A 13,686-nucleotide genomic window follows, 5' to 3' on the forward strand; every position below is an offset into this window, starting at 1 on the left:
AACATATGGTCGTTTGAAACAAAAGAGTTGATATAAAATTCTCAAGACTTTCAAGACAAAATTAAGAAACGGTCACATATTAATATGTGAAATTATTAGCATCCAAAATCGTTCTGCTAATCACATTCTAATAAAATCTTAACCGTTAGCATTTCTGTAATTGATATGTTTCTTACTTCGTCACCTGAATATACTTCCTCAAGGAACTTCAAACAATTAATCGACCCCACTGGTTAACTTAAAAAGGAAGTGCAGACCATAAGTTACTATGCAGTTCCGAAGGAGGACTATGCTATACTTGAATTTGGTGCAAAGGTATTTGTGGTCATCCTTGTGAGGAGTAAACCCAATTGGTCAACAGGTTCATCCTCGTGAAAATTAGACCAGGTTGTGAAAGGCACTAGTTGATGTCAGTGCTACATGAAATTGGCAGATAAACACAGTATCATTTTACTGAACTGGTTTTAAATAAAAACTGTTCTAATTGAAAGAAATTAGAGTACCTTTAAAGTGCACTGTTAGAGACGTTTTCGTTGTCTTTTCAGTGAATTGACATCCAGAGTCAAAGTGAAGTCAACCAAGCCTTTGGCAGCACAATTGTTCGTGACACTCAGCAGCAGTGGAAGGTCATCGCGATAAAGCTGGCATAACACATCAGTTGAACAAAGGAGGTTGACAGAGGGAACTCTGTCAGTATATTAAGGAAATTATTAGCATCCCGAATGGTTCAATTTAAAACAATTGAATATCAGAAATTAAAAAAAAATCCAAAAATTCATTAAGGTGCCGAAAACGTGCACACAGAGATACTGCTCCATCTTGACTCAATTGCTTCCCACACAGTTGTTACAAACTGTTCAGCCTCATTCCACAGGTACTCAATTGTGATCGAGATCTGTGACCGGGAAGGCCAAAGAAGTAGGCTGAATTCACTCTTATGTTCGTGATACTAACGAACATAAGAGTGAATTCAGCCTACTTCCAATTCTCTACAATACTGGTCTTGTGACATGACGAATTATCCTGTTGGAAGGACCCATTTGCAGATGAATACACTGCAGTAATGAAGAGATGAACCTGGTCGGAAACAATTTCCAGATAACCTCTGGCATCCAAATGCTGCGCCACTAGTATCAAGAGGTCCAATACTTATTATGAAAGCATTCCCCACATCAGTAAACACAGCCACCATTAACATCTGGCATAATTGGACCGAACTTATTTGTTTTTTGCTGATAGCAGAACCTGGTTCGGTCGTCGTCTGCGATACCCCATCCGTAACAACAACGTAAGACGAGTTGTGCGTTCTGAAAAGCCTCTCTGGTTACCACTGCTGCAGTTAATTGTTATTGACTGACTGTAGCCTTTCTCTGTTACCCTGCACCTTGTCAGTCTTTATCCTCTCGTGTTAACGAGCTGTTTCCAAATGCAGGATTGACTGGATGCTATTTGGCTCTTGGATCAATCTTAATACATCCTAATGCAGTTTTAAGTGAATACGTACTGTATCAGCATATTCACAGCTACAACCCTGTTGGGGTTGCAGTTTCCGAGATATTCATGCCAGCGTTCAAAGTCAGTTAAATCTTTCATTTTGCCCATTCTTGCTCTGAATTTCTCAAATTCAATATTTCTACGCGTCTGTCCACCTGCTTTTTATATCATGGGGTGAACATGTGACGCTTTTACTGGAAGGGCGCTTCATGCAAAGCTGTAAATAATTACACACTACATGGTTTTATGCATGTCTTAAACTTTTACAGAAGAATAGCTACAACTTCTGATTCAAAAAAATTGGGTTTTTGGCAGTTCAGTGCTTTCTTTTAAAAAACTAATAAAAGTTTACTAAATAGAAGTTACGACATATAAATGCTGTTAATTACGTACTTTTTTCGTTTAAACATTCTTTCTTTCGCTATCTTAATATAATGTTTATGGTCAAGTTTTAGTCATGGCGTGACGTTACCTTATTTCTTTCAATAAAATTAATTTAGAAAAAGTTGAGTGAAGGATCAGTTCAGGTATTAAGTACGTAAATTACTGTTAATCGTCTAGATTTATGCCATTCAAATCATAATTATGAAATAATGAAACGTATAAGACTATAACAACAAAATTGTCTACACTTCGACAGTCACCACCTTAATTTATTTTTTAGAGTTATCGAGCTTTTAAAGTAAAGTTGCTTTTTTCGCGTCAGCCCTAAATGTGGGAATAATGATGACAAAAGAAATATGCTTTAACAAGCTGTTCCCAGATATAAGATGGTCACGAGAAATACAAGAGCATGAAGTAAATGCAATATCCGTGCAATCATTCGTCACACTGTCTCCTCTTGTAATGCAATCTCCGTTAGATTGAATATGTCATAAACACCACTCAAAGGTGAAAAATGCATCCGAGAAGTAGTTGCGATTTCGTTACTGCATGGAACTAGAGGTAAGGCTACCCGAAGACAAGTATGCATCGGCTAATCTGTATCACTACGATCCCTATAAATCTTTCGAAATGCGTGCAACGACAAACGAGATAGTCATTTGTTAGTGGCAACATGCAAACAGAAAATCGGTTATTTTATTCGAAACTATAATTAGGGCATTCTGTCGCGGCTTACGTCGGCTACACTGACAACAAGATGAATGTTGGGCTTTGTTCGAAGCGTAATGCGATCCATCGTTGTGTGGTCATATAGCTGACCCTAACACTGCAACCTCTGTTATGCACTTAGAAAGACAACAGACTGTAGACGTACAGCAGTCCATCAACGCAAGTATAATATCCATTTTGCAATATGTAACTACTAGTCATGCTCATTTTAACATGAAAAGGTTAAGAAAACACCCTATCGTATTATCACTATACGATTGCCTAGTAATTAGTGTATATTAGCCAATTGGGACAAGCAAATGACAATCTTTAAAATTAACTAACTCTTCTCAGTTTGGACTAAAAATAGGCTTACAGATATTAGCAATCAAACACCTTATCTTTTCATTATCAATTTATTATGTTATTTATTCAACAAGAATATAAATGTTTAAAAGATAAATCCTAAGGAGATTCCTTTCGTGGAGCCTCACTAACGAATGAACAATTTTTTTGAAATATAAGTGCGCCTTGTGATGGTTTTTTGGTTTGAGCACATCATTTGTCCTGTTCTGCAATTTTTAAATTCATAACTAAAATTCCTAGGCATTGTTAATATATATATAAAATCTGCTATGTACATATACTCGATTATTTTATGTCATTCCCGTTGTATTTTTACCTGCCTCTAGCCATGTGCTGTGATGGGCTTGCTGTATTTGCAATAAATGAATATTTATTTATTTATTTATTTTCGGCGTTAAGTTTCTGATGAAATGTAATCAGCTGGTTTAAGTACTAAGGACTTCTTATACAGGTTTTATATAATGGAATATCTAAACCACTGAAAGGCGAAAAGGAAGGCAAACAAACTAGCCCAACTAAACATTTCTAATAATGGAAAGAATAGTATTCATATCCGATGGGTAAATGTCGATTAATATACAGATAATTGAAAATAATTTATTTAAATTAAAATATTAGTCAAAACAATTGTCTATTATGTTAATCATGACGGGGAAATTTATTCCACTTTGGCCAGTTCTCTTGATAAAGGTCTTTTGTGGAACTTGTTTAATGGAAACAATAAACTTGCAGAGAGAGGGGTAGGAATTTTCCAATATTTGATTATTTATCTGAAACTTGTGTTTCAGAAAATTTCCGGAAACCTCCCTTTCAGCATTTCAGCTTGAGTAATGCGATTTCAAATCCCAAGAACTAAGCATACTCGTACATAAATTATTTTTTCAGTTTTATAAAATTTTTCTGAGTTCAGTCCTAAACATTGCATTACTAATATATTTAAGGATCATCGCTGTTAGCACAGTCGCTAAAACCACTTTCTTGCATATTGTGCGGAAAAGGACTGCATTATATCGTATAATTCACTGAATTGTGACTATTTACCTTAGTTCATGTGTATCTCTTATTTCCTTAACTAATTTCATGGGCATGAGAAACAACCTTGCCCATCGCATTTTCTAAAACAATGCATTATTCCAACATCGAGAAATATATTTTAATTTTACTAGTTAACTCTTATCCTTTTAAATCAATGGATATTTAGACAATTCATTATCATATTTTCGATGTTGTAAGTATTTAATATATTTTTAAGCCTAAACCTTCTTAGTGAAGTAGCATCATCCAATCTCTTTCTGTTAAAATAACGCCCTTCGACATATGCGATTTTCGAATCTGATAAGAAAAAAATAATAAAATAAAATAAAAATCGGATTGCAATTTGAAGATTAAATATAGCAGAACGTTAAACCTTAGTTCAAATTGGATGGGAATCGTAAGTGTAAACTTCCACCAGCATAAAGAGCTGATCGCATTTGATAAAGGTCTTTTGTGGAACTTGTCAAACCTTTAGACGCCAGTGAAGAAACTCGAAATTCGAAGACCGTAAATATTCATGCCAGAAATGTGGCGATTAGCCCATTTTGGTCGTAGTTTCGCCAATTTATACAGGCATAATACAGTACACACTATCTTGACTGCGTATAATGTCTGTATAAGTGTGATTGTGTTTTTTTTTTTTTTTTTTGGGCTGTAAAATTCTTAAAACTTACGTGGATGGGGGGGCACTGCCTAAGATCAGTTGACTAGTCGGACATTAACAGAATCTTTAGGAATTCCTTCACTCTGATGGATTCAAACCCACTCCTCTCCAAATTAATAACAAAGTGGCGAGCCAACTGTACATACTGGCACAAGTACAGATATATGTCGAACCCGGCTGAAACGTTTGTTTTTCACTGCCTCTGAGATTACAAAAAAATAACAAATGCTTTCATATTAATTGCATCCATGTATTCATTTGGTTGTATAAAAAGTACTATCCTATGACTAAGTGTTTTTATTTTTAATTCACTGCCAAGAATATCAAAATCTAACCTAAACTCACTTGCTAAATTTAATATTAGCGCACCTGTGGAACCGCATGTATTTCGGGTGGAGAATTACCTTGGAGCAGATTTTGCGGTTTACTTATAATTTTTATTTACAAAAAAATAATAATAAAATAAAATGAAATGATTCAATGTTAGTCCACTCTTTCACGAAGCAAAAGGGTACAGAGATTCCACTAACCAGTAAAAATTTATTTTTGGCTAATGCAGAAAGGAGTCCGTTTCCTTTCATCATTTCAGTTAACTGATATCGGCGTATTGACATATTATAATAGTGAACTATCAGCAATACACTCTAATATCTTTGGAATTGAACAGGTAAGGGGGAATAACGAAGTGAACCATGTCAGAGAAATGACGGAACAACATTAAACATTTTCCTTAGCTTTTACAAGTACTGATACAATTCATAAAATACACACTGACAAATATGTTCAAGCTCGACACTGAATGATAGAGGTGATCATCCATCTTGAAACTTAGGTTGTCTGTGTTTCAAGTATACTGTAAATCAACTCTTAAGTGTATTTATCGTTCTCTACATGGCAAAGAATTCTGCCCAGCCTGTCCTTGACCTCACTCTTCTTTCATATAATCTTCAATTGAAAAGCAGCTTAGTATTTTTAATAGCATTTTTGACTACGTTGTGTGCAGAAAGATACCACTTGCGTATTTTCTGCGTTTCCAGTTGTTGATCTTTGTAATATTCAAAGTAATTTCTATTACAGATGATTCTTCGTTGGTGATTGGGATTCTGAATCGGTGACGGTTTATTCTAGACGTGATTACATCAGTGAAGAGAAAGTGGGCAAAAAGGAAACCTTAAAATGTTCAGAGGGCTAGGTTAGTTTTGGTTTCATTAAATAAAATCACGTGATAATCAAATTTTAGTTCATTATTTCACGAAATGAGAAGGGTACACCACGGCCCAGGAAAAAATTTCTAACAATTTCTGAATTCTTGCAGAATCCAGAAACTGTTAGAAATCCAGAAATTTTAGAAATTCGTGCAGAATATCTGCTTTATTTCGATCACACAGTATTCGTCTTTTCGTTTTTAATTTAAATAAAAATTGGCGAAATACAACTTTGTCCATATTTCGATTCTAATTTCTTTAAAACTGAAATTAGCAAATCACTTGAGAAAAATTAAAATCTGAACATCGATGAGCTAAAATCTTAAGATTCCAGGTAATGTTGTTTCCACAAGACATCAAGGGCTAATCAAGAAATGGGAGTCAGCTTGGAAAACAAATCCAATTACTTCTCTTGACCATCTTTTTGAGTTTAACATTATTCACTGTATAATTAAAACCTACAGTTTTGCACCTTCCACGGGAGAAAGCCATAGCATCAGATTTTGGCTAACAAATCCCAGAGCACGGAATTCGTCAGCCTATTATCCCCCTTTAGATCTTGCACAGTGCTGCTTTTTGCTAACGAGTGCAAGAGTTTTACCTCATCGACAAACGTAACATAAATGCTTTCCGTAAATGCTTTAAGTTTTCGAAAATATTAATGAACTTAAACACTAATTGTAGAACATGTTCTACATGAAAATATAGTGGTTTCACACTTGTTGCTCATTAGGATTGGTTCAAATTTTTAAAGGCCCTCTTCAATCAGGCTGTAGTTAGCTCTCAGGCATATTTTTTAGTCCATGCCATGGAACTCGCCCTGTAAATATGCGCAAACTACACATACGTTACACTATGCGCCTGGGTTTCGCCAGAACACTTAAGGGACCGAAAACGGGTATCTTAGTCAATTATCTAAATCGCAATAAATAAACAGAGCATTAACTGATATGGACAAAACCAATCTGTAAAATCCACGGATTCCACAATAAGGAGAGCTGTCAAACAGTCAAGTGATGGGCATCGAGAGAAAAATCAGTATGGAAGGTCTTATTTCAAGAGTGGATCGAACATTCTACTTTGATCTCCTTTCAAGCAGAGTCAACCAAATTCGGCAATATCTCGTAATGAAAAATCCAAAAATGTTTGCGTAGTGATGCAGAAGTATATCTCAGTATTAAAATGGCATAATGATGGAAGAGAGCGAACTTATTCTGAATCTGCCAAACAAAACAAAACTCATTATTCCCAAAGTCTAAAAGTGCTTCCTTGAATTTTGCCAAACTATCCGACACGACCACATTTCACAATACGCTGCCCGAAGATAAACTTCATAAAGTCTAGTATACTGCTACTCCTTGAGAAGTAACAAGATCAATCACTGAGATTTTATCGTTGTGTCCCTTGTTCTTGTCTCACAAGTGAGAATATTTCTCTCCATTCATTTTTTCTAATCTCTCTCTCCGCCTCTGAGACAAACTGCAATAAGATCCCATCCCAAGGTTTCTAGTTGTTGCCAAGTTCTGCAGACTATACCTCAGTCGTTTCTAATAGGGATAATGCCTAGCGTTTTTCTCCAATATAATCGCACTTCTTCGTGCCTTTTCCACAGATCCTGTATTTCGTTAAAAATGGCCTTCAAAACACGATATTGAAAGTGTAGACATGTATAGTATCTTATGTACGGCGGCTCCAAAATGCTAGTTCAACTCGGTCGTGGTACACTGACGTTACAAAAACTCTGCAGAAAATCCATAAATGTGTGTAATGCTATGTTTGTGCCATGTATGTGTTTGTTATGTTGTTTAGTTGTTTTTGACCGCTTTGCTATCAGGAAGCAACAAGCACCAAGGGAGGTGCGTCCTGATACCCCCTACGCCGCGAGGAGACGGGCCACAACTGAGCGCGAACCGCAGAAAACCTCGAGTGTCACGTACTGAATGTCCAAACCATTCAAAATATGAACAATAAAATAAAACATTAAATCAATAAAAATTATAAAAATAAAAGGAATTAAAAGTTAAAGAAATTAAAAATTTAAAGTAAAAATAAATTTGAAAAAAATTCAAAAAGATAAACAGAAAAATAAGTAAATAAAACAAAATAAAAATGAAATAAAGATAAAAATAAGTTAATAAAATGAATAAAAATACCGCACCAGTGCAAAGTTCAAGCAGATTATCCCGCTTCAGGACCAGCCTGAGGCCGGCAAGCAGGAGATAGAAGTCAAGAAGACATAGTGATATCATTCGGCATCATACAAGTATGATTACCAACTGTCCAATGTGGTGAATATGGTGCTTGAGCTAAAAAAATGATGGTAGTGACGATGGTGGTGGTATTACGAGCTGGCGACGATGGAGATGCTGGAATAGGAGTAGTTCCTGAAATTGGGGCCCTACTGATGAATTGTCCACATCTGGCAAAGGCTTTGCTTGCAGAAGATGAAATTTTTCTTTGGAGTCCAAGAGAGACGATTCATCGCCTGGAGAAAATGGTTGACACACAGCAGACAGAGGCTGACGAGGATCCAAGTAATATGAACAGGTGAAAAGAACATGCTGCCAGTCTTCTCGGCTGCCACAGTTACAGAGGGGAGAATCAAACAGGTTCAAATGTAGTCACACCATCTTCTTACAGAGGATAATGAACTTCTCTTTACTTGCAAAATTTCTGTAAATCATGCACAGAATATTCTTGCCGCCTGCTTATACTGTATGTTGAATTCGTGTCTTTCTATACTGTAATCCAAGTCTTTCTTATTCTGAATATCCTTCATTTCCATCCCCCTATAAAATTCTCTTGGCTTTCTGTTACCCAAGCGCAATACTTGACATTAGTAGTATTAAACTTCAGCTGCCATATTTTAGCCCATACTTGCAGTTCGTCCAAATCCTTTTGAAACATCAAAACCTGATTCTGATCGTTAACATTCCTCCGCTCCCCCAAACTAAATCGTCAGCAAACTTTGACAGCTTTCTTGTATTTGTTCCAGCAACAATCACTGAGAGACCCCCACTTGCTACTCCAGTCCTCTGCGAAGAATACCCATTTATGATCATCCTCCTCCATCTCTTATATTTCAACCAATTCCTAATCCACTGAATAACAGAGTACATCCAAAGAAACTGACTGATCTTCCCTGTTATGTCGCCTTGATCTAATATATACTATGGCCTCTAATGCAGTGCTATCGAACTTCTGGAGAGGGCTCAAAGAAGGCAGTTCGAGGCAAATGGAAAACAGCTTAGATGGTGTGATGTGAAAAGTTTGGCAACTAGATATCTAAAGTGCTGAAGGGGATTGAGTAAAATGAATAAGGAAGATTTGTTCCTCATCATTGGTGAAATGAGAATCAGGGGACGCAAATATAAAATCTCAAAAAATAGAAGATTGTAGCCTATGAAATTCATATATGGGCAACAGATTATCAGACAGTGGAGCAAGTTACCTCCGAAAGTGGCAGAGGCAGTGTGGAGTCTGAATAATTTCAAAGCAGAATTGGACGGTTACATTGTGAGAATGGGAATGGTATGAATAATCTGTTTTATTTTTTGGCTAATCCTTGCTAAATGACAAATCAGGAACTGAAATTAATATTACAGATACTTTCCAACCTGGTGATAAAGGTAAGCAAGTTTCGCCGGTTAAAAATTCTTTGCCTCTATTCGTAAAATAGCAAAGACCTTCTCACTTATGGATAATAATCAAAGCAAAACGTTTCACCATAGCATACTCGTGATATACTCATATATTATTCTAAAAGTGTATGTAGGAAATCTGTTCTATTTCTTTTACTCACCGAATGAAGTAAGTTCATGCACTCCGTATAGTTGGTCCAGTTTCCCCATAACCATTCACCTTCTTCTCCACACCACCTATACGCATACCCTGGAGAGAAAAAAAAAAAAAAAAGTGATGAATTAAAAGAAGAGTTCAGTAAAGTGTGTTAGTTGTCTGACGGCACCAAGGGTTCCCCCCATCTCCTCGTTGTATTCTTTGTGAGTGACACAGAACTCTGTGGAGGCCAGAGATTTAAAAAGTGTGTGGGGAGTGGTCTGTTTTGTAGCGTTATTTTCTGTTGTTTCTCTGACCATTTAGCCTTTGGGCCCCTATTGAGACCCACCATTGCCCACACTTTGCCATGAGGAGGCAGATCAGGCACCCAGTAGATTATTTAAGTACTCTGGCAGGCTCCACCACCTAATTTCTAAGGATTTCAGTGGCAAGGCCTATAAAAAAAAAAAAAAAAAAAAAAAGAAAAGAAAGGGGGGGGGGGCACACTAGAATTTGGCCAAAAGATATTTACAAGAAAACTGTAGAATTTAGACGCTGATTAGAATTTAGCGGCATTGTTAAGGGGTGTACTCGGTCGGTTTAGTGAGAGAAGGGGGAGAAACTGAAGACTGGAGGGAAAACAGATAGAAGAATAGGGACGATAGAGTAGGCATCCCCAAAGAGATCACTGGAGACAAGAGGCGTCTCCGTAGCCAGGTGGGAAGGAGCAGCAGTGCGTAGTACACGCTTCTTGATTAGACCGGGGTTCGAGCCGGTCACCACCAAATACGGAGGATGCGGAAAGGTCAGGGAATGACCACCGCATATCCCGGAGCAATATGGCCTTAGTTGCTAATGCTCCTAAAAACCAAATAACAAACAAACAAACTGGAGACAAGCCCCACCAGGCGAAGTATGGGGGTAGGCAGGGAGGTGAGGAGACAGAGACCTGGCTCCTCCCTCCCCTGCCCGGGGATTGGGTTTTAAAGAGAACCGGGTTAGAGTACCCAGTTCAGATCGACGTTGGCAGCAAAGCCACAGAATGTCTTCGTCGGTGTCATGTCCAAAGTAGTACCAAATCCAGTAGGAAGGTCAAACTGCCCATCCCGCTCCGGGGGTGGGATATGTTAGTTGGCAGTGGGGAACCCACCAGGCGAAGGAGTGGGAGAGAGAGATATTTGCTTCATTCATAATCTGCATTCTCACTCTACTTGCATTCTGTTTTTTTTTTATACTTTTTTCTTATATTTTATATATATATATATTTTTTATATATATATATATATATATTTTTTTTTTCCCACTCACACTCATTCATCTTTTCTCACACCAGGGGGGGATGCAATGTGTATAATGTAAATTTAAATACTAATTAAAACTAGAGTTAGTGTGTACTTGACTGTAGCATTTATGGTTTGTGTTCTTAAAAGAAGAATTCAATGGTTTACTTTCGGAATCGGGCAAGCTATATCTACTTTCAGGGCAAAACTGTGGTCCCTATTAGGTAAGCAATATTGCAAAACTCGCCGCATTGATTACCTATCAGACTCCAGATCTGGAAAATTCAGGGTCTTTTAAGTTGGCTCCATTTCCCATATTCACATATGAATGAACAGGATCCATTAGGTTGAATATTCTGCATGAATAAAGTCTTACTTATTTGAAAACTAAGATAAATGCTAAATAAAATAATGAACTTTTAACTAGTTCTTCAATATATATACCAACTGGATGAAATGAAAGAAAACCAATAAAATCCCAAATATAGGTTTAATTTATACGATAATGATTCATTTAATTCACTTACTCTTCCTCACAACTAATTGTTCCCTGAGCTTTTTACGATAGGACAGAACCGTAATAGATGAATGGAGCATACCTCGAGAAAGGTGTGGCGAAAATTCCGAATTATTCTAGATGAAGTTCCGAAAGGTTATCTCTACCATGTAGAAATCTTCATGTTTCAACATAATCTATCGAACGAACGTGTCCATGAAGTTTTCGTCTGAACTGGGAAAGGAAATTTTACAGACATATTGCGCATTAATAAGAAATCGAATTTTAATTGGCAAGCAACCTCAGTTTTATGATTGCAAAAGATTATTATTAAATTTTTCTGCTTGTACGTTTAGGTAAACTCGATGTCTCCAGTGCCTTTGAAAACTGAAGAACACACTTTTCAAAGACATGTACTTGTTTCTATTCGCACGCAGTGTATCAGACATTGTTCTCTTTCAAAACACTTTCTTTTCCATTGCAAATGTTAGAAATTGAGGTAAAGATAAAGAAATTATTAGAGAAGTAAGTTTTAATTCATAGTTACCATCTTCAATTTTCATATAGGGTTCAAGAAATGGGAATATAACTCGACACTCTTCGGATACAAGATGAGCAGCAGGAGTCGGAGGCCAGCAGAATATGCCATCCCACGACGGTTCGCAGTATGGCTCTAGAAAGGAAAAGATATACATGAGGCATGGACAACACCAAGAACAAACTAATAATACTTTGTACTAATCACCAACTGTGAAATAAAATTTTCAATATTTCTTTAAATAAATCAGTTCTAGGCGGAAAAATTTCGTTCAGTAAATAACAAATCGACAACAGAACAAGGCTTAATATGGTCTAAGTCGCTGATGCGTCTAAACCCTACAACAACCAACACCATAAAAAACCCACTAATGCAATGGTTCCCAAACCGTGGGCCGCAGCGCCCCAGTTAGCCGCAGCTAACTCACAGGGATGCCGCGGGATATTTTAAATTTTCGAGGGAAACACAGGGATACTCAACATCTGTCGGACACAGCGCGAACGACTAGCTCGAGATAGTTCACAGTTTCAATATTACTTATTAAAGTTGTTTGGACCTAACTACTTAATGAACGGAAGAGTTAGGTATTTCTTTTGGTCTAGAGGAGCCGTGAAAAAAATTACGGAGACACTAAGGGCACCGTGAACCGAAAAAGTTTGGGAAACTCTCCTCTACACTAGTGTGTTTATATGGCACGATTATTTGGTGCGATGATTAACAGTCGCAGAGGATCTTTTTCATATTGTAGAGTTAAAGTGCACGATTAATTTCAGAATTAAAAAAAAAAAAAAAAAAAAAAATGCGCAAATATTCGGTCTTATTTTTGAGAAAAATAAAAATGTGTCAGTATGTGAGTACCGTAAATAATTTCTTCCTCTGTTTTTGTTCTGATTATGATAATACTTATGAATAATTTTATTTTTACACTACTTTTTTTTTTTATACTAATGTTCCGTTCAGTTACTTTTGAATACCAGGGCCGGCCATGAACCGCTTTACTTAGAGCGGGTTCAGAAATCTTTAATGTTTATTGGTTAGTTTTCTGTAGATTTCTGTGTGTTTCAATCGATTATCTTCTATGATAATAAGATGATCTAAGAATGGAAGCAATTGATTATCTTCCTTCTCAATTTGAAGTTTAATTGGTGGGTGTGGCTGATCAATGAAATTAAATAATTCACTTACAAGGTTTCTGGGGGCCCATATTGCCAATAATATCATCCACGTATTGTGCCCATAAACTAATTTTATCTCTATCATCATCATCAGCCATTTTCAATCCACTGCAGGATGAAGGCCTCTCCAGCACCTTTCCAGTTCCTTCTGTTTTGAGCACTGGCCATCCATTTACTACCCACAAACTCATGAATTTCATCTATCCATCTCCGTCTCTGTCTTAGAGGTTTTCTTCTAGCTCCTCTTGGATACCATTCTGTTATTTTCTTAGTCCATCTGTCATCATGTCTTCGAGCTATGTGTCCTGCCCAAGACCATTTTAGTTCTTTAGTTTTGATAAGAATGTCCTTTACTTGAGTTTGCTGCCTAATCCATGTGTTTCTCTTCTTATCTAACAGTCTGATTCCCAATATAATTCGTTCCATTCTTCGCTGTGTAGTTCTCAGTTTCTCTTCCATTCTTTTGGTGAGTGCCCAAGTTTCACTTCCATAAGTCATGGTGGGGAGTATGCATTGGTTCATTATTTTACGTTTCAGACAAACTGGGATATTGCTTCAGTATGT

At 36.9% G+C, this 13,686-nt stretch overlaps 1 protein-coding gene across 1 annotated transcript in view; it reads right to left on the reverse strand.

Moving 5' to 3' along the window:
- LOC150079333 (corticotropin-releasing hormone receptor 1-like) overlaps positions 1-13,686 on the reverse strand; it is a 249,691-nt gene that overhangs the window by 114,217 nt on the left and 121,788 nt on the right. Inside the window, exons 2-3 of the mRNA XM_090382550.1 lie at positions 11,957-12,082; positions 9,659-9,747 (exon numbers count right to left, since the gene is read on the reverse strand). Coding sequence (XP_090238676.1) covers positions 9,659-9,747; positions 11,957-12,082 — 215 coding nt within the window. The remainder of the gene's footprint in view (positions 1-9,658; positions 9,748-11,956; positions 12,083-13,686) is intronic.

Source organism: Mastigoproctus giganteus, chromosome 10, assembly GCF_048544385.1.
Source record: "Mastigoproctus giganteus isolate SK-2022 chromosome 10, ASM4854438v1, whole genome shotgun sequence".
Taxonomy (NCBI): domain Eukaryota; kingdom Metazoa; phylum Arthropoda; class Arachnida; order Uropygi; family Thelyphonidae; genus Mastigoproctus; species Mastigoproctus giganteus.